The sequence below is a fragment of the Lipophrys pholis genome (assembly GCF_963383615.2).
Source record: "Lipophrys pholis genome assembly, chromosome: 19".
In the NCBI taxonomy this organism is placed as follows: Eukaryota; Metazoa; Chordata; class Actinopteri; order Blenniiformes; family Blenniidae; genus Lipophrys; species Lipophrys pholis.
The window spans coordinates 16,092,122-16,114,899 of record NC_137647.1 but is presented as its reverse complement, the minus strand read 5'-3'; the positions used below and the strand labels follow the sequence as shown (position 1 = coordinate 16,114,899).

At 38.5% G+C, this 22,778-nt stretch overlaps 8 protein-coding genes across 8 annotated transcripts; 4 read left to right on the top strand and 4 right to left on the bottom strand.

Moving 5' to 3' along the window:
- Positions 1-1,421: 1,421 nt before the first annotated feature.
- LOC308124091 (hemoglobin subunit beta-like) lies at positions 1,422-2,056 on the bottom strand (the record flags this gene model as incomplete). The annotated part of the gene is made up of 3 exons (XM_080486905.1): positions 1,953-2,056; positions 1,638-1,860; positions 1,422-1,550 (listed from the first exon to the last, which is right to left on the bottom strand). Exons 1-3 carry the CDS (start codon positions 2,042-2,044, stop codon positions 1,422-1,424), a joined length of 444 nt encoding a protein of 147 aa, XP_080343031.1. The 5' UTR covers positions 2,045-2,056.
- A 1,365-nt stretch (positions 2,057-3,421) lies between these two features.
- On the top strand, positions 3,422-4,013 carry LOC308124131 (hemoglobin embryonic subunit alpha-like; the record flags this gene model as incomplete). The annotated part of the gene is made up of 3 exons (XM_080486958.1): positions 3,422-3,516; positions 3,590-3,797; positions 3,885-4,013. 3 exons carry the CDS (start codon positions 3,422-3,424, stop codon positions 4,011-4,013), a joined length of 432 nt encoding a protein of 143 aa, XP_080343084.1.
- A 1,394-nt stretch (positions 4,014-5,407) lies between these two features.
- On the bottom strand, positions 5,408-6,036 carry LOC308125102 (hemoglobin embryonic subunit alpha; the record flags this gene model as incomplete). Its single annotated transcript, XM_080488614.1, has 3 exons — positions 5,408-5,536; positions 5,644-5,851; positions 5,942-6,036. 3 exons carry the CDS (start codon positions 6,034-6,036, stop codon positions 5,408-5,410), a joined length of 432 nt encoding a protein of 143 aa, XP_080344740.1.
- A 1,280-nt stretch (positions 6,037-7,316) lies between these two features.
- On the top strand, positions 7,317-7,957 carry LOC308125039 (hemoglobin subunit beta-like; the record flags this gene model as incomplete). The annotated part of the gene is made up of 3 exons (XM_080488502.1): positions 7,317-7,426; positions 7,519-7,741; positions 7,829-7,957. Exons 1-3 carry the CDS (start codon positions 7,335-7,337, stop codon positions 7,955-7,957), a joined length of 444 nt encoding a protein of 147 aa, XP_080344628.1. The 5' UTR covers positions 7,317-7,334.
- A 1,635-nt stretch (positions 7,958-9,592) lies between these two features.
- On the bottom strand, positions 9,593-10,226 carry LOC308124567 (hemoglobin embryonic subunit alpha-like; the record flags this gene model as incomplete). Its single annotated transcript, XM_080487639.1, has 3 exons — positions 9,593-9,721; positions 9,834-10,041; positions 10,132-10,226. 3 exons carry the CDS (start codon positions 10,224-10,226, stop codon positions 9,593-9,595), a joined length of 432 nt encoding a protein of 143 aa, XP_080343765.1.
- Positions 10,227-13,399: 3,173 nt separating this feature from the next.
- Positions 13,400-14,201, top strand: LOC308124564 (hemoglobin subunit beta-like). Its single transcript, XM_080487636.1, has 3 exons — positions 13,400-13,582; positions 13,675-13,897; positions 13,985-14,201. Exons 1-3 carry the CDS (start codon positions 13,404-13,406, stop codon positions 14,111-14,113), a joined length of 531 nt encoding a protein of 176 aa, XP_080343762.1. The 5' UTR covers positions 13,400-13,403; the 3' UTR covers positions 14,114-14,201.
- Positions 14,202-15,651: 1,450 nt separating this feature from the next.
- Positions 15,652-22,778, bottom strand: LOC308124327 (uncharacterized protein; the record flags this gene model as incomplete). Its single annotated transcript, XM_080487246.1, has 6 exons — positions 22,618-22,778; positions 22,322-22,529; positions 22,049-22,175; positions 16,494-16,620; positions 16,200-16,407; positions 15,652-15,780 (listed from the first exon to the last, which is right to left on the bottom strand). The coding sequence occupies exons 1-6, from the start codon at positions 22,773-22,775 to the stop codon at positions 15,652-15,654; spliced, it is 957 nt and encodes a 318-aa protein (XP_080343372.1). The 5' UTR covers positions 22,776-22,778.
- On the top strand, positions 18,878-20,570 carry LOC308124565 (hemoglobin subunit beta-like). The gene is made up of 3 exons (XM_080487637.1): positions 18,878-18,996; positions 19,089-19,311; positions 19,399-20,570. The coding sequence occupies exons 1-3, from the start codon at positions 18,905-18,907 to the stop codon at positions 19,525-19,527; spliced, it is 444 nt and encodes a 147-aa protein (XP_080343763.1). The 5' UTR covers positions 18,878-18,904; the 3' UTR covers positions 19,528-20,570.

Genomic DNA, 22,778 nt, shown 5'->3' with positions numbered 1-22,778 from the left:
ACATTTGTTTGACAGTCCAAGCAGCAGAGCATGGAGAACTAAACATGCCAAAATGTAATAAATAAAAACACAATTAAATAATTACTTAAATGTGTCATTGATTGATCAAAATTGGTATCAAATATAAAAATATGTTTAATAAAATGTATAATTTATTCATTGAAATATCAATAGATTTTTTTGCACAACCCCCTCCTTTTCATACATGTGAAAGACACGGGCACATATGGTGTTGAGCCTTATATATTGTTTATGTAATTGGATGTTCTGTTTTTTGTTGTTCATTTGTTTGTTTCTGTTTTTTACATGTTCGAAATAAAAACTTCAAAAATCAAATCAAACTTTATTGTCATTGTCATCAGTACAAAGAGAATAAAAAGTGTCAACCCATCTGGGAATCATAAAATCAATTAACGTACAAATAAAAACGGTTGAGATTTAGGAATAGAGGGATAAAAACAAACAGATACTCATCACTCATACACACATGCCATTGCACTGGTCCCTTAAACAATATATTGCACATAAGTTGTGTTTTGTTAAATAAAGTGACTGCAGTGGGGTAAAACTGTGTTTGAGACTGTTTGCTCTTGTTTTTATGACCCTGTTGCCTTTTCCAGATGGCAGCAGTTCAAACAGGAAATTCCCAGGATGTGATCTGTGCCTGATAATATTGAGGGCTTTTTTGAAGGCAGTGGGAACTCTGCAGTTCTTCTAGTATTGGAAGAAGGCAGCCGACGAGTTTCTGAGATGTCCTGATGACCCTCTGGAGCGTTTTCCTCTGGTCAGCTGTACAGATGCTGTACCACTCATTAATGCAGTATGTTAGGATGCTCTGGACGGTACACTGGTAGAAGGACACCAGTCTCTGTAGGATGCTTTTCTTCCTCAACACCCTCAGAAAGTGTAGTCTCTGCTGGGCTTTGTTGAAAAGTGAAATTGTGGGATTTAGAATCAATTGGCAGTTAAATATTTTCACATTTCACATTAACATTTATGAAAGACAGTATAGTAAATATTAAATGGATACCATTTTACTTTTATACTATAAAATTCTGGCAAAACAACTCAATAGTTGTTCATCCAGAGTGCAAAATGTATTTTATTAATCAGTCGGTTGATCTTAGAGCATTAAGCATCTTAGGAGTCTGAAAAAAGAAACCCCCACAATAATTGATATTACACTTTATCCCTTTCTTGTCTCCTATACACAGTGGGGGAAATAACTACTGTTTCTGATCCCCTCCTGAATTTGTAGGTTCGCCCTCTGTAAGTACGGAATGTCTGTGGTCAGTGAACTAAAACTGACAAAGAAGAGATTGCCTGTTGATTAAAACAATGTATTTATTTATTTATAGCCATTTGTTATGATATGGTGAAAGACCATAAACAGATCATCTGAAGACGTTTGCTGGAGCTCCTCAGTAGTACTGTCTCTGCAGGGAGGACACCACCACGTTGAGGAACTTCTGAAACGCTGCCTGGACGTCAGCTGTGAAGTCTTTACCCAACTGAGCAGCGATCACAATGGTCAGGCAGTCCCCCAGGAGCTGCAACACAACACAGCATGCATGAGGAGGGGTCTTCATGTCACTCAGTGTGGATAATAACACCACAGTCATTCCTTATAACGGTACCTTGAAGTTTCCGGGGTCCACATGCAGTTTCTCGGAGTGCAGCACACTCAGCTCTGCATATGTGGCCTTGATGTCGTCCATGTTCTTCACAGCCTGCTCCAGACCCTGCAGGACCACTTTTCCATGGGCAGCCACCTTCGGGTTGGATCTGATGGCAGCAGCATTGTAGAGGTTTCCAAAGCTACCGAAGTACCTCTGAGTCCAGGGGTAGACCACCAGACACCTGAGGACACACGTGGAAACATCCACAACTCTCACTTCTAGAGGTTCACCATCACAATAGTCAAAGAAATAAAGTGAGGAGCAAAGTGTCACCTGGTAAGAGCAGCAGGACCAACGACATCATAGTCGATCTGGGAGAAGATGTCCTGAATGGCTGCTCGCTCGAAGTCTGTCCATTTCACCATTTTGGCTCTTTGGATTTGTTCCACTTGACCAGTGTTGGTCAGCCGGAGGCACAGGAGGCTTTTATAGGAGCTGTGAGATCCTCCCATGTATGCAGCTGGGTGGAGCTGGAGGTGGGACAACTAGTTCATCTCAATCATATTATGACAAATGTTCAACTGTATCAAATCTAACAAGCCATTTGTAGGAATAATGAATCATCTTTCCTCCATCATCACTAGAAATGTAAATTTCATTGATAGTTATTGACACTTGAAGCTGTTTCAGTGATTATAAGAAAAGTGGCTTTTCCATTAAATTGTGTACCAAAAGCTGATTTTATAACAATTCAGCTTTAATCTATAAAATATTACAAAAATAATAAGACTGCAGAAACCTAGAGTCATTCATATTAATCCAAAGTATTTGATCAATCACATTCTGACCGATGTGTGTAACTGTAGTTTTGACAGCGCGGATGTGTCCAGTGTGGTAGAGTTCCTCTGAATAACTGTGAGATTCTCAGACTGGACCTTCAAAAGTTCTCCTGCTTGAATGTTATCAGTGCAGGGTGGTCGGTCATTATCAGGAGGGACCACCTCCACCTCCCAGTGAGACCAGGAGGCGTTCAAGGAACAGGTTCCAACATTTGGAGCTTTGCACTCTTCTGTGACAACATGAGATCAGATATACATGTTGTGTCATATCTGCAATGCAGATCCAGTCTTAGAATGATATGGTCATAATATGATACTTTTTTTGCAGAGTAAGCAATAGTTGGTGATTCCGAATATTTGCAAAACATGATGGGGAAAATTTGAGATCAAACGCATCTTGACTCTCTTAAAATGGAGAATAAAAATGCATGAATTCCCTTTAATGAGTTGAAATGTTAATTTTAAGAACTTGTCTAAGTCTTAACGTGATTGTCAAAGAATCTTCATGTCTTTGCAATCAACTTTATTTATTATAATCATGAGCAGGTAACTGAACCGTTAATTAATTACAATTTCATACTGAAACGTCAGTCATGACAATACCTGGTTATTTTTTACAAGGAAAATATTGTGAATGTTTGAATATTCCTGCAAAGCATAATGTTCTGCCACTCAAAGTCTGTCCAGCTAAAACTGAGAAATAATTTGGGAGAAAAACTCTTCTAAATTTAGTGTACATTTATTTTAACCCCTTTGACATGAGAATAAAAAATAATTGATGTTTGTCTGCATATACTTTGTGTTTTTATCTGGTCCAAGCTGTATCACATCCTCTGGCTTGTATCCAGAAGAGTCCGGCCTATCTTTTGGGAGGAGGTCTGGGTGTGACCCGGGTCCTGTTTCACCTATAAAAAGCCCTCACAGCTTCTAGACTTCAAACCAACAATCAACCAAGAGATCAAGATGAGTCTCAGTGCTAAAGACAAGGACACAGTCAAAGCCTTCTGGGCCAAAGTGGAGCCCAAAGTGGGGGACATTGGTGCTGATGCTCTGTCCAGGTAAATACAACTTCATGGGATGATTTTTTAAATTTCACAACAAGCTGATTGACCTGTGTGTTGTGGCTTCCAGGATGCTGGTGGTGTACCCGCAGACCAAGACTTACTTCTCCCACTGGAAGGACCTGAGTCCCGGCTCTGCACCTGTGCAGCTTCACGGAGCCACCGTGATGGCCGGAGTTGCTGAAGCTGTGGAGAAAATCGACAACCTGACTGCAGGTCTGCTGAGTCTCAGTGAGCTGCATGCCTTCACTTTGAGAGTGGATCCTGCCAACTTCAAGGTATTTCTGGCTTTCAGACCCATCTCAATGAATGAACTGAGTCCAAGAAGAATCAACAAGGGCTACTGATTTGTTGTCTTTTCACAGATCCTGTCCCACAACATCATGGTGGTCCTGTCCATCCAGTTCCCCAGTGAGTTCACTCCTGAGGTGCATGTGTCCATGGACAAGTTCCTGGCTGCTGTGGCTCTGGCCCTGTCTGAGAAGTACAGATGAACTGCAACCAGCAGCATGGAGCTGCAGGGAAACTCTCTGTCAGTGTGAATCTCAATAAAAAATATCAAATACAACAATGTTGTCCTGCTTGTATATGGGCTCCTTTCAATTCTGTTTGGCTCAACATCACAACAAAACTTATATTTTACACTAATATGAATGAAGCAGCATAACAACCTACCTATTTCTGATAAATTGGAGTGACAACTTAAATGAAGAACAAAATGAATTAATACTCTGAATGTGAATTAGTTCTTCAATTAATTCAATTACAAATGTTGAAATACAGCTTTTTTGTCATTTCTATACAGGTGAATCTTGTGTTATAATTATTTAACAGAACATCTACAAATGTTTTCAAGAAACAATTAACTATATTGGTAGAAATTATTGTATATATACTTTTTTATACTTACTATGCAAACAGGTGTTGGCATGTAAATGAATGAATTATCTGCATATGGCTTATGCTTAAATGATAATGTGATAATGACTTGTAAAAGATTGTCTAAGAAGTTATTTAAGATTTACATTTGTGTCCATGAATTTGGAATAATTTGACTTATTGCCTCAAATGAGCATTAAAGGTCTGCAAACACATGTGGCTCCCTGAGGCTTTCAGAACATTACATGAACATCTTAATCTTATTTTTATAAATTCACCAGACTCTTCAAAATGACTCTTTTTTTTCCAGGCCCAAGAGGTAACTTACATACAATATAAAAAAATAATTGAAAACAGCTGAAAGAAGGCAAAGCAGCAAAACATCTTTAAATTGATCAGATGTATAAAATAAGACAAACTATTAGAAAAGGAGATAAAGGAAACAGCCAAAATGGCTCAAATACATGAAATCACAAAAAATATTCCACTTAAACAGCTCAAACCAGTAGAAACGGGAAAACAACAGGAACAATTGCAAAAAAAATTAAATAATGCATCAGCTTGTAGTAGACTGATATAGAAAACGTTTTCAGACAATGTTTTGATTCATTACAAAAAAATAGAAAATCTAATCTTCAATTTAATCAAACAATCAGGACCAAAGTTTTATAGTGATGGGGACAAATTACTCGTAGTTACTTTGTGTGCCTTTTTTAATTCAAACTTATCTTCAGCCAGACTGTAATAAATAACATTTTATTCAATTACATCTTAGATACTGCTCATAATGTTTGTTCTTTCGTCGTTTTTTGATATGTTAGATTTTTGAAGTCTCTTCTCTTTCAGATGCCATGAGGGGTTTATGATCTTTAAAATTAAAGAATTCAAACATCTTTCCAACAAAGAGAATAAGCTCACAAAAACAAATGCAAATGTGTTCTTGTATTCTTTGATATTTTATTCATAACCACATAGACAGAGTATGCAGCTCCATGCTGCTGGTTGCAGTTCATCTGTACTTCTCAGACAGGGCCAGAGCCACAGCAGCCAGGAACTTGTCCATGGACACATGCACCTCAGGAGTGAACTCACTGGGGAACTGGATGGACAGGACCACCATGATGTTGTGAGACAGGATCTGTGAAAAGAAAACAGTTATTTAACATTTATAGATTATTAAAAAAAAAAAAAATCATGCAATTTTCTAGTTCCTAAAGTTAGTTGTTGAATTGAAATGAGATGTACCTTGAAGTTTGCAGGGTCCACTCTGAGAGTGAAGGCATGCAGCTGACTCAGCTCCGCCAGACCTGCAGTCAGGTTGTCGATTTTGGACACGGCATCAGCAACTCCGGACATCACGGTGGCTCCGTGCTTCTTGACCGGGGCAGAGCCGGGGCTCAGGTCCTTCCAGTGGGAGAAGTAGGTCTTGGTCTGCGGGTACACCACCAGCATCCTGGAGGAGAAGCACACAGGTAGAAAAGGCGAGTTAGAAATGAGAGAATGTCGCACAAAGAGCATTTATCAGCAATGAAGTTATATTTACCTGGACAGAGCGTCAGCACCAATGTCCCCTGCTTTGGACTCCACTTTGGCCCAGAAGGCTTTGACTGTGTCCTTGTCTTTAGCACTGAGACTCATCTTGATCTCTTGGTTGATTGTTGGTTTGAAGTCTAGAAGCTGTGAGGGCTTTTTATAGGTGAAACAGGACCCGGGTCACACCCAGACCTCCTCCCAAAAGATAGGCCGGACTCTTCTGGACACAAGCCAGAGGATGTGATACAGCTTGGACCAGATAAAAACAAAAGTATATGCAGACAAACATCAATTATTTTTTATTCTCATGTCAAACTGGTAGAATAATTTTCCACCAAATTTAGATCAGTTTTTAGACACAAATTTTTTCTTAGTTTTACCAGGGCAGACTTTGTACAAGCAGAACATTATATTTGACATGATGACCCAAAATGTTTACAGTGTTTTCATTTAAAAAACAAAAAACTGATATTGCTATAAATAACTGAACACTTAAGTTACTTGTTATTAAATACAATTTGTGCATTTTTATTGTCCATATTAAGAGAGTGAAGGCGCTTCTAAACTTTGCTTACTCTGCAGGGAAAAAGAAGTATCACATTATGACCATTTCATTGAAACCTGTTCCTTAAACGCCCCCTGGTCTCACTGGGAGGTGGAGGTGGTCCCTCCTGATAATGACCGACCACCCTGCACTGATAACATTCAAGCAGGAGAATCTTCGAAAGGCCAGTCTGAGAATCTCACAGTTATTCAGAGGAACTCCAGATCCAGATAGAACACACCCACCCTGTCAAAACTACAATTATACATCAATAGAGGATGCTTTATCAATACACACAAATTTCTTTCAATTTAATTATCATTAAAACAATTTAAATAAAATCAGCTCATGAATGCAGAAATGTATTATACAGCCACGTTGTAACTTTATCAGATTCTCTTTCATAAAAGTTTATATTTAACATTTCATCTTGATTTGTTCATTTCATTTATATATCAACATAAATATATCTCCTCTAATGAATGTTAAATCGAGAGAAAGAAAGACCACAAGATATACATTTTTATTGAGTAAAGCTGAATTCAAATATAATCAGTCTTTGGTAATTAAGAATAGTTACAAAAGTTAAAGCAAAAAACATGTAGTTACTGAAACTGCTTCGCGTGTCAATATCCATAATATTTGATAACAATGGAGGAAAAAAGGATTCATTCCTACAAATGGCTTGTTAGATTTGATACAGTTGAACATTTGTCATAATATAATTGAGATGAACTAGTTGTCCCACCTCCAGCTCCACCCAGCTGCATACATGGGAGGATCTTTCAGCGCCTATAAAAGCCTCCTGTGCCTCCGGCTGACCAACACTGGTCAAGTGGAACAAATCCAAAGAGCCAAAATGGTGAAATGGACAGACTTCGAGCGAGCAGCCATCCAGGACATCTTCTCCCAGATCGACTATGATGTCGTTGGTCCTGCTGCTCTTACCAGGTGACACTTTGCTCCTCACTTTATTTCTTTGACTATTGTGATGGTGAACCTCTAGAAGTGAGAGTTGTGGATGTTTCCACGTGTGTCCTCAGGTGTCTGGTGGTCTACCCCTGGACTCAGAGGTACTTCGGTAGCTTTGGAAACCTCTACAATGCTGCTGCCATCAGATCCAACCCGAAGGTGGCTGCCCATGGAAAAGTGGTCCTGCAGGGTCTGGAGCAGGCTGTGAAGAACATGGACGACATCAAGGCCACATATGCAGAGCTGAGTGTGCTGCACTCCGAGAAACTGCATGTGGACCCCGGAAACTTCAAGGTACCGTTATGAGGAATGACTGTGGTGTTATTATCCACACTGAGTGACATGAAGACCCCTCCTCATGCATGCTGTGTTGTGTTGCAGCTCCTGGGGGACTGCCTGACCATTGTGATCGCTGCTCAGTTGGGTAAAGACTTCACAGCTGACGTCCAGGCAGCATTTCAGAAGTTCCTCAACGTGGTGGTGTCCTCCCTGCAGAGACAGTACTACTGAGGAGCTCCAGCAAACGTCTTCAGATGATCTGTTTATGGTCTTTCACCATATCATAACAAATGGCTATAAATAAATAAATAAATTGTTTTAATCAACAGGCAGTATATCACTCTCTTCTTTGTTTCTCATTCTGTCCTCAAGCTAAGCCATTCGCATTCTTTTAAAAGTCTATCTTTTTTCAGTTTAAGAGTTACAAGACCAGTTCAGTCATCGTGTAAATGAGGTTTTCTGAGTGTCGAGTCCATCAATCAAAAATATGGTCATGAGAACCTTTATGTGAAATCAGAAAGTTTTTTTCAAAGTTCAAAACTAAAGAGGAACGGCGTCACATTGTAGTTTTTATTTCAAATTTAACAATGATAAAAGTAATTTTGATAATCCACTTTTTCGTTTTTAATCCGAATGCTACTTTTCTTAATTCAATAGAAATGTGTATGTATGTATTCTTTCTCTCTTAGAAAGCCGCTGCTTTGGGTGTTTCTATGAACAATCTCTTGGGTAAAAATACATATTGGAATATAATAACGAAATCAATATTTACAATATATCCTCTCTTCCACAAAGTTGGAGTAAAATATTTTTTATCTTCTCATGAAATGTATGTGACAGTGGGATTACACTCAGAAGTGTAGACCTTCTCAAAACCTTATTGATCAAACATAAAAAAAATAAGTTTTTAGTGGTTTGTGATGTTTTGGTTTAGATGCTGAAGTCATTTGTTTTTTTCAATAAACTTATATGGCTCACCTATTTTATATTTCTAAGCTATTTTCAGCAGTCAAGTCTGTTTAGAAGGAAATGATAAAGATAGTTTTATTTATTTAATTTTCTTTGTTTAATTGCACTGTATTAAACCCTAGAGGGGAATTTCCTTCCAGAAGTGATCTTTATTTTCCTCTAGATGCTTATTTTCTCAGTTATAGACCCTCTTTATGGGAGACAAAAACCCATGAAGTTGATCCAGCTTCACAAACCTAAATAACATCTAAGACAATCTTGTTTTTTGCATGCCAACCATATACAAACGATTATTTCTACAGTTGTAATTCTGTGTTTCTATGCCATCCGTTTGCATAAAACATGACAGACTGTGTACAAGTTTAGTCATCACACTTTAAAACAGCCTTAACATTTCAAATAATATAACTGATAAATAGTTTCTTCAGTTCATATGTTGACATCTTTTGTAGAACTTCTGGTAAATAGTTATAACTGTACTCATATAAAAGTGACAAAAATGTATTACAACAGTTATAATTGAGTTATGAATAGAATAGAATAGAATAGAATAGAATTGAATAGTAAAACTTTATTAATTTGTTCTTGTAAATAGAAGTAATTCAGATACAGATTATAAGCTCTTCTTGTACTTCATAGTTTGTTTGATTTTTTTGGAATTCTTTAAGTTGTCACTCCATTTTGTGAGAAATATGTAAAAAACAATTGTAATTATTTAATGTTCCTTCATTGATATTAGTGTAAATAAAATATGTATTTTTTTGTGTGTGATGTTGAGCCAAACTGAATTTAAAGGATCCTATAAACAACCAGAACAAAGTTTTTGCATTTGATATTTTTTATTGAGATTCACACTGACAGAGAGTTTCCCTGCAGCTCCATGCTGCTGGTTGCAGTTCATCTGTACTTCTCAGACAGGGCCAGAGCCACAGCAGCCAGGAACTTGTCCATGGACACATGCACCTCAGGAGTGAACTCACTGGGGAACTGGATGGACAGGACCACCATGATGTTGTGAGACAGGATCTGTGAAAAGAAAACATTATTTAACATTTTTAGATTACTAAAAAAAAAAAATAAATAAATCATGCAATTATCTAGCTCCTAAAGTTAGTTGTTGAATTGAAATGAGATATACCTTGAAGTTTGCAGGGTCCACTCTGAGAGTGAAGGCATGCAGCTGACTCAGATCCGCCAGACCTGCAGTCAGGTTGTCGATCTTGGACACAGCATCAGCAACTCCGGACATCACGGTGGCTCCGTGCTTCTTGACCGGGGCAGAGCCGGGGCTCAGGTCCTTCCAGTGGGAGAAGTAGGTCTTGGTCTGCGGGTACACCACCAGCATCCTGGAGGAGAAGCACACAGGTGGAAAAGGGGAGTTAGAAATGAGAGAATGTCGCACAAAGAGCATCTATCAGCCATGAAGCTGAATTTACCTGGACAGAGCATCAGCACCAATGTCCCCCGCTTTGGGCTCCACTTTGGTCCAGAAGGCTTTGACTGTGTCCTTGTCTTTAGCACTGAGACTCATCTTGATCTCTTGGTTGATTGTTGGTTGCACTGAGAAGCTGTGAGGGCTTTTTATACATGTGACAGTGAATGGGCACACCCTCCAGAGATAGGTTGCACCCCAAACCACTTGCTGTATCCGGCATGAGATAGGAACACGTGCAAATTAAAATCCCTATTTTAGTATATATCAAACTGAAAAAAATATATACTTTAATGCATTTATCCTTGTTAACTTTCTGGCCAATAACTGAATCCATGATTTTTCACCTTGCACCATATTTATGAGTATTAACACTCTTGGATTTGAAAAAGAAATAAAATGTATTCCGGTTCGATTTTAAACACGTTTTCACCGTTTGTTTGTTTTAACAGAATAAAATAGAAACCTGGCGTGAATCCTTCAATTAGATTGATCAAAAAAAAAAACTTGGGGTAATTTCTTTAATAGTCACCTTTAAGCAAAGGCAGTCTATAGTTCATCTCTCAAAAGTGTAAAATCTCCATTGAACATAATTGTAAGTCTTCAGAGTCAATTCTCCAAAAATGAGTAGAAATGTATTGAACCACGGCGGAAAAAAATGTTAATCCACTTTCATAAAATAGATTGTCTCATTTGGTACTGCAGGCCAAGTTGAACAACACGTTGATTTTACCTTATATATATATATTTTTTTTTTTCTGTAGTGACGAACTTTTGTCAAACGCTGCGTCAAATAACTTTCTAATGATCAACAACAAAAGCCTTCATCAGGGAAATTATAATATTAGTAGTTTTCACGTGTGTTTCAAATAAATTTTCAAGAGAACCCAAGCCAAACATCCATACGTTTGTCGGTCCTATTTATGTCTTCTGTTACATTTCGTGTTCAAAGACAGAAATTCCAGGACAGTAAAAGACTCGGTTCGAGAGAAACGTGTTTAACATTATTTTAGATATTAAAAGAAAATGTCGGTTCTGTCAGTCTCGCTCTTTTCAACAAATTGATTTATATAGGAACCTCTTAAATGTATCCCCACATTCAAGTTTATTTCATTATATATACATATTTAGTACCTAAGGACTTTACAGAGTTTTGTGTAATGTTTAAAGTGAAGATAAAAGGTGAAACACATCGATTTCAGTGGAAGTGGCATTTAATTCTACTTTATTAAAACGTGTTAATAACGCATGGTGCGTTATATAAATCTTTATAATCATTTAAGAGTTGCTCTATTTATTGTTTGCGTGAATGAGTTGTGACATGAGAGTTTGTTCCAGTGAAATCATTGGGAGGGTTCCTCCAATTTTGAGCACCAAGTGCATCAGACACTCTCACTGTTTTATGATAGCAGATTATTCCTCCTGCAACAAGGGTCAAATCAAATGTACTAACACGGATACCATGAGCTGGTCTGGTTGTTGGGGTGTGAAATTGTTGTCAAAACACTTGCATGATCTTTTTTTTTATTGTAAGTGTGCGTTTTAATTAAATAGTGCAGCTACAGTCACATTGCAGCTTTCATATGTTTTCATCAGTGTATTTTATATTTAAATAAATATCCATAACATGGATTTGTTACCCAAGATCCTCTGCCTGTATATTATTGAAAGAACAGATATGGTGAAAGCAATATTCTGGTGGATTTATGGTTCAATATTGTGGTTAATATTCAATTAAATATTTCGTAACTAAAATAATTAATATTAATTCACAAAACAGTTTCGTGCAAAAACACTGTTTCAACTTGTCAAACGTGACGTGTCTCTGTAATAACATGGATATGTGATTAATCGTAGATCCAACACCTTATTGAACAATATTTCACCAAGAGCCCCAAACATCAGAGAAGAGTCGGTTCATGACCGAGCCAATTTATTTAGTTGGATGATCATTGAAAATACTTTGACTACTCTTGGATTGTCTCATTAAATCTACAGATGTGCACTGCAATGGTTTAACGTTGTTGCCAGAAACGCCCTGAGCTGACCAGGAGGTGGAGGTGGGTCCTCCTCCAGTCCTCACATCACTGTGCCTGATAAGACGCGACCACGCTGCGCTGATACCATTCAAACCAGAGGACCTGCGTAACTCCACTTGTCATATCTCAGTGACATTTCACCAAGTCATGATTTTGAGTTCAAGATAACAACCTCATCCTGACCGGTGAAAACGTCAATAACATTACAAGGCCCTTTGAAAGTCAACAAACTGTTGCAACAGTCCACATTTCACTTTATCTTATAAATAAAATGGTCAATACAAAGTGACATTTGTATATCTCCAGAAATACAACTTTTCTTTTGATTTAATAGATTTTGTTTTGCTTTATTGTATTTATTCCGTTTATTTATTCCAGCGTGGCTCGGTTGGTCCTTGAGCAAGACACTGAACCCCAAACTGCTCCCATTGGAGTGACAGAGACTTACATGGCCGCAGCCTCCATTGGTGTGTGTGTGAATGGGTGAATGTGATGAACGATGTAAAACGCCTTGGGGCTGCTCACGCAGCTGCCAGGCGCTATATAAGTGAAGTCTATTTACTATTTTCAATTTCGTTGTGTGTCTCCTCGATGTGTTTATTTAATTATTTTTGTTATCATGCAAGATATATTTCGTTTCCTCTTGAATTATTGGGGTAAAATACATTTTATTCAACTCGCCAGCTAACCAACCTTTACATTTCTATTCGTTTGACTATGATTTGCTGTAAACGTGTTGTGTCTGCTCTTAAAGTTCCACAAATATGAGTAGAGATACACATGTATCTCTCTCTGCTACCGTGGACTGCCAATAAATCATTAAATGTGTTAAATTGTGACGCAAAAACTAAAAGATAGATAAATAAATAAATAAATAAATAAATAAATAAATAACCAACCCCCTCCAATAGGCTGATGTGATGATAATGGAAACTACAATTAAATCATTCCATGTGCTTCTATATTTTGGTTTTGAAATTAGTCACAACATTCATAATAATAAACCCTATACTGTCTCAACGGGGTCCTCCTGCATTTTCAGTGCTTGGACCCTAATAAAACAGTACAAGAACAGTATAGTAATAAAATCCACCCAAACATTTCACTGCGTGTTCAAGAAAAATGTTTTTCCCATTTTTCTCCACCATCTGTCATGATATGCACATCTGTCTTTTCATGATAATTTCTCAGGTTAAACTACTAGTTGTCCCACCTCCAGCTCCACCCAGCTGCATACATGGGAGGATCTCACAGCTCCTATAAAAGCCTCCTGTGCCTCCGGCTGACCAACACTGGTCAAGTGGAACAAATCCAAAGAGCCAAAATGGTGAAATGGACAGACTTCGAGCGAGCAGCCATCCAGGACATCTTCTCCCAGATCGACTATGATGTCGTTGGTCCTGCTGCTCTTACCAGGTGACACTTTGTTCCTCACTTTATTTCTTTGACGATTGTGATGGTGAATCTCTAGAAGTGAGAGTTGTGGATGTTTCCACGTGTGTCCTCAGGTGTCTGGTGGTCTACCCCTGGACTCAGAGGTACTTCGGTAGCTTTGGAAACCTCTACAATGCTGCTGCCATCAGATCCAACCCGAAGGTGGCTGCCCATGGAAAAGTGGTCCTGCAGGGTCTGGAGCAGGCTGTGAAGAACATGGACGACATCAAGGCCACATATGCAGAGCTGAGTGTGCTGCACTCCGAGAAACTGCATGTGGACCCCGGAAACTTCAAGGTACCGTTATGAGGAATGACTGTGGTGTTATTATCCACACTGAGTGACATGAAGACCCCTCCTCATGCATGCTGTGTTGTGTTGCAGCTCCTGGGGGACTGCCTGACCATTGTGATCGCTGCTCAGTTGCGTAAAGACTTCACAGCTGACGTCCAGGCAGCGTTTCAGAAGTTCCTCAATGTGGTGGTGTCCTCCCTGCAGAGACAGTACTACTGAGGAGCTCCAGCAAACGTCTTCAGATGATCTGTTTTCTTTAAGCTCAACTGAAAATAACACAATAAATTGATCAAACTGAAACCATTGCAAACATGGCGCTTGTTTTTTTGTTTAATTACCAATGCATCATGACATGTGAACTGTAAAACTTCAATAAAGAACATCATTTAAATCATTTTAAACAATCAATTCAGTAACACAGCATAAAAATGAGAGCACAAACTTTACTTTGGTGAACAAAATGTCTCCAAAATCAAACTGCCGAGTAAACATAAGTTATGCTCTAAAAGTGGATGGCCTGCAGGCAAAAATTGGCTCACCACAGGGTCTATTCTGGCTTTTAGGGTTGTAAACTTCCAAATTCCATTAAACCCTAGAAACTTCACTTAGTCTTTAAAATGAATAACTTTTTTAGTTTTTTAATTCATTCACTGGAAATCACACTATAATAGTAGGTCTAACAATACACTGAGAACTGACATAATTGACGCCACAGGGAAAGTTATTAAAGATATATATTCTTATAGAAGGACCAAGAGCAGCAAATAAGTGAGGGTGAATATGAATGATGGAGACTGGAGGGCAGGGTTTTTGCAGTGTTTTGTAGCACGGAGGATCGTCAAAATTGTATTTTATAAATGTCCTCCTGCCCCTTTGCACCAAAAGGCATTGGGTTTGTGTTTAATCAAGTAATATTAAACCCATTTGTTTTGTTGTTTAGTTTTTTTCTCAGGCAGGATGAAAGAATTCTGTCAAATAGACCAGCAAAACATACTTTTGTCAGAAGTGGAAATTGGAAAGGAAATTTGTGAAACTACAGTTTCACAGTTTGTTTAGTTGCTATCCTCACAAGTAAAAGTATTCATTTTAGAAACTGCTTAAACTATTATTTATTTTATGACCAGATTTAAATTGCACATCCAATAGAAGTAATTTGATCAAATTTATTTGAAGCCCATTTCTCTGACCAGCAATCAAATCTTTGAAATGACACGGACATGTTTCAGAAACAATTAAAAAAAAAAAGTAGTCACGAGCATATTCGGTCTAATATTTGGTTAAAAAGTAGATTACGTGGTGTAATTTATATAAAAAAAGAAATGCTCCTAAAAGTATAAATTACACTTAAATATAGATTGTTTGTGCCTATACACTCACCAACAAAAAAGGGAGTTATAAGGGTTATAAGAGACAAATAAAGGAGTTTATTGTAAAATTCATTATTTTATAGCGAATGAAGAATAAAACAAAGCAGAAAAAGTTTAACTGTTTTAATTAAATTATAGGAAAATGTAGTTATTAACCATTAAATTCAGATTGTATGTGATGGACCTGCTTATCTGACAGAGAGATTTAAGCTCTGGATGTTCAGACGAACACATTTCCAACATTTTAAGTTTCAAGTTTGATGAGATCGGATAGTTGTACCTCAAAAAAGGTCACAAACAACCAGAACAAAGTTTTTGCGTTTGATATTTTTTTATTGAGATTCACACTGACAGAGAGTTTCTCTGCAGCTCCGTGCTGCTGGTTGCAGTTCATCTGTACTTCTCAGACAGGGCCAGAGCCACAGCAGCCAGGAACTTGTCCATGGACACATGCACCTCAGGAGTGAACTCACTGGGGAACTGGATGGACAGGACCACCATGATGTTGTGGGACAGGATCTGTGAAAAGATGAGATGTTGATTATTAGATGTCATTAATAACACTTGTTGCAGATGACAAACGCTTCTGAACATTTTTTTGCCTTTTAGCATTTGAAGCCAAAATCCCATCTTTACCAAAAACATTTTTAACTCTTTATATTCATCGATTGAAAAACTAAAATATGTGGTTTTCAGCAAAGAAATGTGTGATCTGAATTTTTTGGGAAGTTGCTGACTTTAAAGGTTTCTGTTCTATTAAAATGTAGAATATGTGCACAAAACATAATCAGATGTTTTAGGATTCTGCCTGTTTTAGGTGAATTTACCAAAGGAACTTCGACAATAAAGGCAGAATTACTACATAAAAGCTTTTTTTTTTTTTTTTTTCTTCAAGCCACTTGTTTTTTAACGAATACGATGAGATATTCTGTAGATACCTTGAAGTTTGCAGGGTCCACTCTGAGAGTGAAGGCATGCAGCTGACTCAGATCCGCCAGACCTGCAGTCAGGTTGTCGATCTTGGACACAGCATCAGCAACTCCGGACATCACGGTGGCTCCGTGCTTCTTGACCGGGGCAGAGCCGGGGCTCAGGTCCTTCCAGTGGGAGAAGTAGGTCTTGGTCTGCGGGTACACCACCAGCATCCTGGAGGAGAAGCACACAGGTAGAAAAGGCGAGTTAGAAATGAGAGAATGTCGCACAAAGAGCATCTATCATGAAGTTATATTTACCTGGACAGAGCATCAGCACCAATGTCCCCTGCTTTGGGCTCCACTTTGGCCCAGAAGGCTTTGACTGTTACCTTGTCTTTAGCACTGAGACTCATCTTGACTGTTGATTGTTGGTTGCACTGAGAAGCTGTGAGCGGTTTTTATACACGTGACAGTGGATGGGCACACCCGGGGACACCCCTGCGCTGTGCGTCACGTGCGTTTGGATCAGATACAAAAGATGTGATCATTACGTGAGATTAAGAACAACAAACTGGTAGGAGCTTCAGCATGAGACATTTTAAACTGGACTTAATTTATTAAACACAGTATCGAATTAATTTAATGAGAACCCTAATACAAATCCACAAACACTCGTTTCTCATTCGTCCAAAATCAGAAGTGTGTAATTGTTGGTCATTAAAAAGTCTCAGATTGGAAAATATACATTATTATTATTATTATTATTATTATTATTATTATTATTATTATTATTATTATTATTATTATTATTATTATTATTATTATTATTATTATTATTATTATTATTATTATTGTTGTTGTTGTTGTTATTATTATTATTATTATTATTATTATTATTATTAACCCGTTATCAGACGGGACAGTCTCTTTTCAAGAATAGTGTTACAGCTTATCACCACAAACTAAGAACAAAGACTCAATCTGTCTTTTAAATTGTAAATTCATGTAAAATGATGGTCTGGATAAAGATAATCCATTGATGATAAAAAAAAATTTGATTTAGTTTATTTGTGGTGGAGTCTGGGGCCAAAAGCCCTCTTAAGTGAAACATGCCGAAGTGGAAAAAACACTGAAGATGTGTATTACTGTAAAATGTGTTAAATTAGAACCAGGTACTGTATATACCGTTGTTCGAAAAAAAGTATTTATGTTAATATTTTGATTGAAAGAACCAGATGTCCTTCAGTTTATGTGTATTACATGTATAATGTTGAAACACACATATAAGACCAAAAATTAAGCATATCAAATTTAAAGTGTGATGAAAAAATGCAGATCAAAAAGTAAAAAAAAAAAGAAGAAAAATCACAATGTAAGCATAAAAGCCTAGAAATAACCAAAATTGACTGGCAACATTTCACCTAAAATATTTTTTAGATATAGTGTAATGAGTATCTATAACTTTTATTATGATTCGGATCAGCACTAATAGTAAATAATTCCATGGATTGTGATGAAACAAGTTGTGTTTTGTAGTAAGCTGTTACAACTTACAATTTTATGCTTGAATTTACATTCTTGAAACTGAAAAATCAAATGCCAGCAACCAAAATATTGTAGTCCATCAAGATGAAAGTATAAAAGAGAGGATTCTTCTCGTTTTAATCATCTATTATGAGCCTCACTTGACATTATGATAATTGATCATTCATTGAAATTTGTTGAAATATTAAACTCTCTCTCTCTCTCTCGCTCTATCTCACTCTCTCTCTCTGACTGTTACAGACGGCCACTTTAAAATTTCGAATACAATGACTTGCAGCTCCAGGCTGCTGTGTGAAGTTAAACCTTTTTGTCATAAACACCCTCCTGAGATGACCAGAAGGTAGAGGTGGGTCTCCCCCATATCTATACAACCGATAAGAACCGACCAGGCTGTACTGATACCATTCAAAGGGGTGTACTTCCTACGTAAGTCCAGTTTGAGATATCTTAGAGTCATTTCGATGAGTCATTTTGCCAGTTCAGGATATACCTAAAATGCAATTTATCCCCCCATAAAAAAATCTTAAAAGGAGAAAATTTCTGAATTAAGAAGAAATGATCAAAAAGTATTTTAGAATTGAAAAAGATTTAATCTGCAGCGGATCACAAATGTCGATGAATCAAATCTCTGTGAAGCAAATAATAAACAAATAAATAAACAATCAAATAAATAAATAAATAAATACAATTTAAATAAATAAATAAATAAATCATCACATCACAGACAAATCTAATAATAAGATTAATCAAATCAGGAATTAGTTAGAAGTGTCTTGAATTCATCAGCCTGCCTTTTCAAATAGTTTTTTCTGTTGTAGTAGTTTAACCTAAAGAACGACCTATTCCATGAGTGGCAGGAGCTATAATGTGACATATAACTAAACAACATCTAGTGGTGAGTAAAACTACTTGTTACTGAATAGTTACTGAAAAATAATGAAAAGAAGAGAAAATATTTATACAAACAGCAATATAAATGTTCATATGTTTTTAATCACTAATATACAGTAGTTTAAGAATTACGTGTTTTTTTTCCACAAGAAATATTTTTATTTTGCGAACAGTTGTCCCACCTCCAGCTCCACCCAGCTGCATACATGGGAGGATCTCACAGCTCCTATAAAAGCCTCCTGTGCCTCCGGCTGACCAACACTGGTCAAGTGGAACAAATCCAAAGAGCCAAAATGGTGAAATGGACAGACTTCGAGCGGGCAGCCATTCAGGACATCTTCTCCCAGATCGACTATGATGTCGTTGGTCCTGCTGCTCTTACCAGGTGACACTTTGCTCCTCACTTTATTTCTTTGACTATTGTGATGGTGAACCTCTAGAAGTGAGAGTTGTGGATGTTTCCACGTGTGTCCTCAGGTGTCTGGTGGTCTACCCCTGGACTCAGAGGTACTTCGGTAGCTTTGGAAACCTCTACAATGCTGCTGCCATCAGATCCAACCCGAAGGTGGCTGCCCATGGAAAAGTGGTCCTGCAGGGTCTGGAGCAGGCTGTGAAGAACATGGACGACATCAAGGCCACATATGCAGAGCTGAGTGTGCTGCACTCCGAGAAACTGCATGTGGACCCCGGAAACTTCAAGGTACCGTTATGAGGAATGACTGTGGTGTTATTATCCACACTGAGTGACATGAAGACCCCTCCTCATGCATGCTGTGTTGTGTTGCAGCTCCTGGGGGACTGCCTGACCATTGTGATCGCTGCTCAGTTGGGTAAAGACTTCACAGCTGACGTCCAGGCAGCGTTTCAGAAGTTCCTCAACGTGGTGGTGTCCTCCCTGCAGAGACAGTACTACTGAGGAGCTCCAGCAAACGTCTTCAGATCCAGCTTTCTTTAATTTTATCCAAACGTTTGCACTTTTTTTCAACAAAACTGCAAACATCAAATATATTGTTTCTATATTCTTTGATTGTTGAAGGTATGTGAGAATAATGTAAAATTCTAAGATGTGATTTTGTGCCTTTGTGTCTCATTTTTACCTCTACAGAACAATTATACTCTTAGTTGAAATTTGTATCAACTTTGATTCAAACAACATAGAACGATCATTTGTAAAGAATCTATAAGTCACATGCAAATCCAGAGGGATTGTATGCAAGGTCGCCAACTGTCATGACCCCAAACACCAAGGACGACCCCAAGGAGGTCAGAATGTGCTGCTGCCCATTGACTCTGCCTGCAACACAGACGTCAACGTCAAGATGTGATTGAACACCCTGAGTATGCAGATCAAGTTATCACACTGGAGCTAAAAGCTCTACACTTGTTTATGTCCTGAAGCTCATGCAGCTGACAGGACTACACACTCTGGATGGTATTTATGAAACTCACAGTGCAGAGCGCTGCATGGCCCAAATTCTCACTCCTTTAATAAGTGACCCTTTGTATTCTTTCATCTCCTTTACCCACTTTTCCACTTATTTTGTGAACATCCATTAATTTTTCATTCTATCACTTCTTGTTTGAATGCTGGATTGTGCTCCAGCATGTAATGAGGCTTCCATCGTTCTTATGATGCCTACGGCACAGTTAACCAACAGGTAGTAACACAATAAATCTCAACCTATTACACGTACAGTCACATGATAAAAGATTATGAAAACCGACTAAATCAGTCCAAATGATTTAATGTTGTTTTAACCTTGAAATGGAAAAGATGTTGATTATTTACTGGTTTTCAACTTTTCACAAATGACTTTTGAAAACATTTTGATAATATTTTGTATCGTTCACATTGAAAGACACAGACTGAAGGCGTGTTGACTAGTTAAATATTGTGGTAATTGTGTGTAACCTTAGCGTTAAAAGTGTAATATATTAAAGTCTCACTGTGGTTGATGGAAATTTGCTGAAGTCAATGTTTAATGGTCGCGCGAGATTTGACCCTAATTCTATCATCTTCTCCTTAATCTCACCTGTGAACACTCAGCAGCATCTGAACTCTTAAACAATAGCTGAGGCAGCATTGTTGGCCTTCAGAAGGCGACCTCTACAAACATCCTCCGCTCAGGCCTTAATTAACGGATTCAATTCAAAATCACAGCTGGAAATATGAACCCACATGTTGGAGTGAATGTGTTTATCGTGTATTCTCAGGTTACGAAATGGTCATTTTGAACAACTTTGTTTTCCTTTTTTTTTTTCAAGCACCACCCTCATGGGGTTTTCCAACTTATTATTGTACATAGTATATGAGAACGAAACAAGGTGGACTTCTCCTGGGATGTTCTGCTGTATTTCCACCTGGCATACATCGTGCAGACTCAGGGACAGCCACGAGACACACTGCTGGACACGGAGACATGGACAAAGTTTACTCTGTTTATTTCTGACTATTTGATCTGTTTGCTGTCTGTTCAGAACCTCACAGAGTACTGCAGGGAGGAAGCATGTCTGTTTCAGGACGAGAGGAAGACAGTGTTAACCTCCCTGGATGACCTTCTGTATGTAAGTGCAGCTCAGACTCATCCACCCTCGCAGCCAGATAGACCAAGAGGCCTACAGGGATAACTTGAGAGATGTTGACATGTTCGTGCCAGGCACACCTCAGCCAAGCCGGGCAAGAGGAAGACACCCGATGACACGAATACGCCTGAGCCCAAAAGAAAGAAGCCTTGTTTCTCGCCACAGCCATCCACCTCCTCCCAGAATCTGACCTCCTCACATAAAAGAAAAATTGTTGAAAATGTTGAGTCATCCAAGATCAAAGAAGAGGTCCAGATGGGATTGAGAACAAAAAAGAGAGAACCATCCAAATCGTCCTCATTTGGATGATTTTTCTTCTTCTTTTGTTTGTTTCTCTTGTCTCAGAAAACAAATTAATAGATTAGATTTCGTGACCATTTGACGAACTGCTGTGAGACAGGGTTGTGTATTTGCAATACTGTTCAATGTACTACATGGTAAGTTATGGCATCCCACTACATTTCTTTTGCCTGGTCCAGAAAAACGAGGAATCCATTGAAACTTTTTAAGTGTGCTGGACCGAGTGTCATATATTTATTGAAATCTAAATAAGTTCACCTCGCCTTATTTATGGTTTAAATGATAGACAACTTGTGAAAATTAATCCTAATATGAAAACAAAATTTGTATATTTACAAACCAGTTTGATATCGCTTCGGTTACCAACATTGCTTGCTTGCTTTTTTTTTTCTTTCATTCTTTTTATTTATTTTTTTTGTGTTTACACTTTAAACGAGAGGGATTTAATGCACCACACAAACAACAACGATCGATGAATTGCAAATAATATTTAATCGAAAGTGAGAGCGGTCGTCCCGCTGTCCACCCTCTCCCGCCGCCTCCGCGTGCACTTTATCGGTACTTCTCGGCCAGGGCGCGAGCCAGGGCGGCCAGGAACTTGTCCAGGGCCACGTGCACCTCGGGGGTGAAGTCCCCGGCGAACTGGACGGCCGTGACCACCAGGATGTTGTGAGCGAGGATCTGAGGAGGACATTTCAAACATCTCAGGCTGGGAGCAGTGCACAATGACGGCGATTCCTTCCTTTTAAACTTTAAGGTGTAAATAAATGAATAAATGAATGAATGTTTGAATGAATGAATGAATAATCCAGAGTGATTCTCAGTACCTTGAAGTTGGCAGGGTCCACTCTCAGGGTGAAGGCGTGCAGCTCGCTGAGGTCCAGCAGACCCGCAGTCAGGTTGTCGATCTTGGACACGGCATCAGCCACTCCGGCCATCACGGTGGCTCCGTGCTTCTTGACCGGGGCAGAGCCGGGGCTCAGGTCCTTCCAGTGGGAGAAGTAGGTCTTAGTTTGCGGGTACACCACCAGCATCCTGGAGGAGGAACAACAACAAAAAGAAAAAAGAGTGAATAAGTCCAAAAGAAGCAAAAAGGAGAACCAAGCATTGGGCTGAAATTCACCTGGCGAGAGCATCAGCTCCTATGTCCGCAGCTTTGGGGGCCATTCTCCCCCAGAACGCCTTGACTGTATCCTTGTCCTTAGTAGTGAGACTCATCTTGACTGGTTTTTGAAGCTCAATGCACAAACGGTGGGGCTTTTTATACATGAAACGGGGCATGGG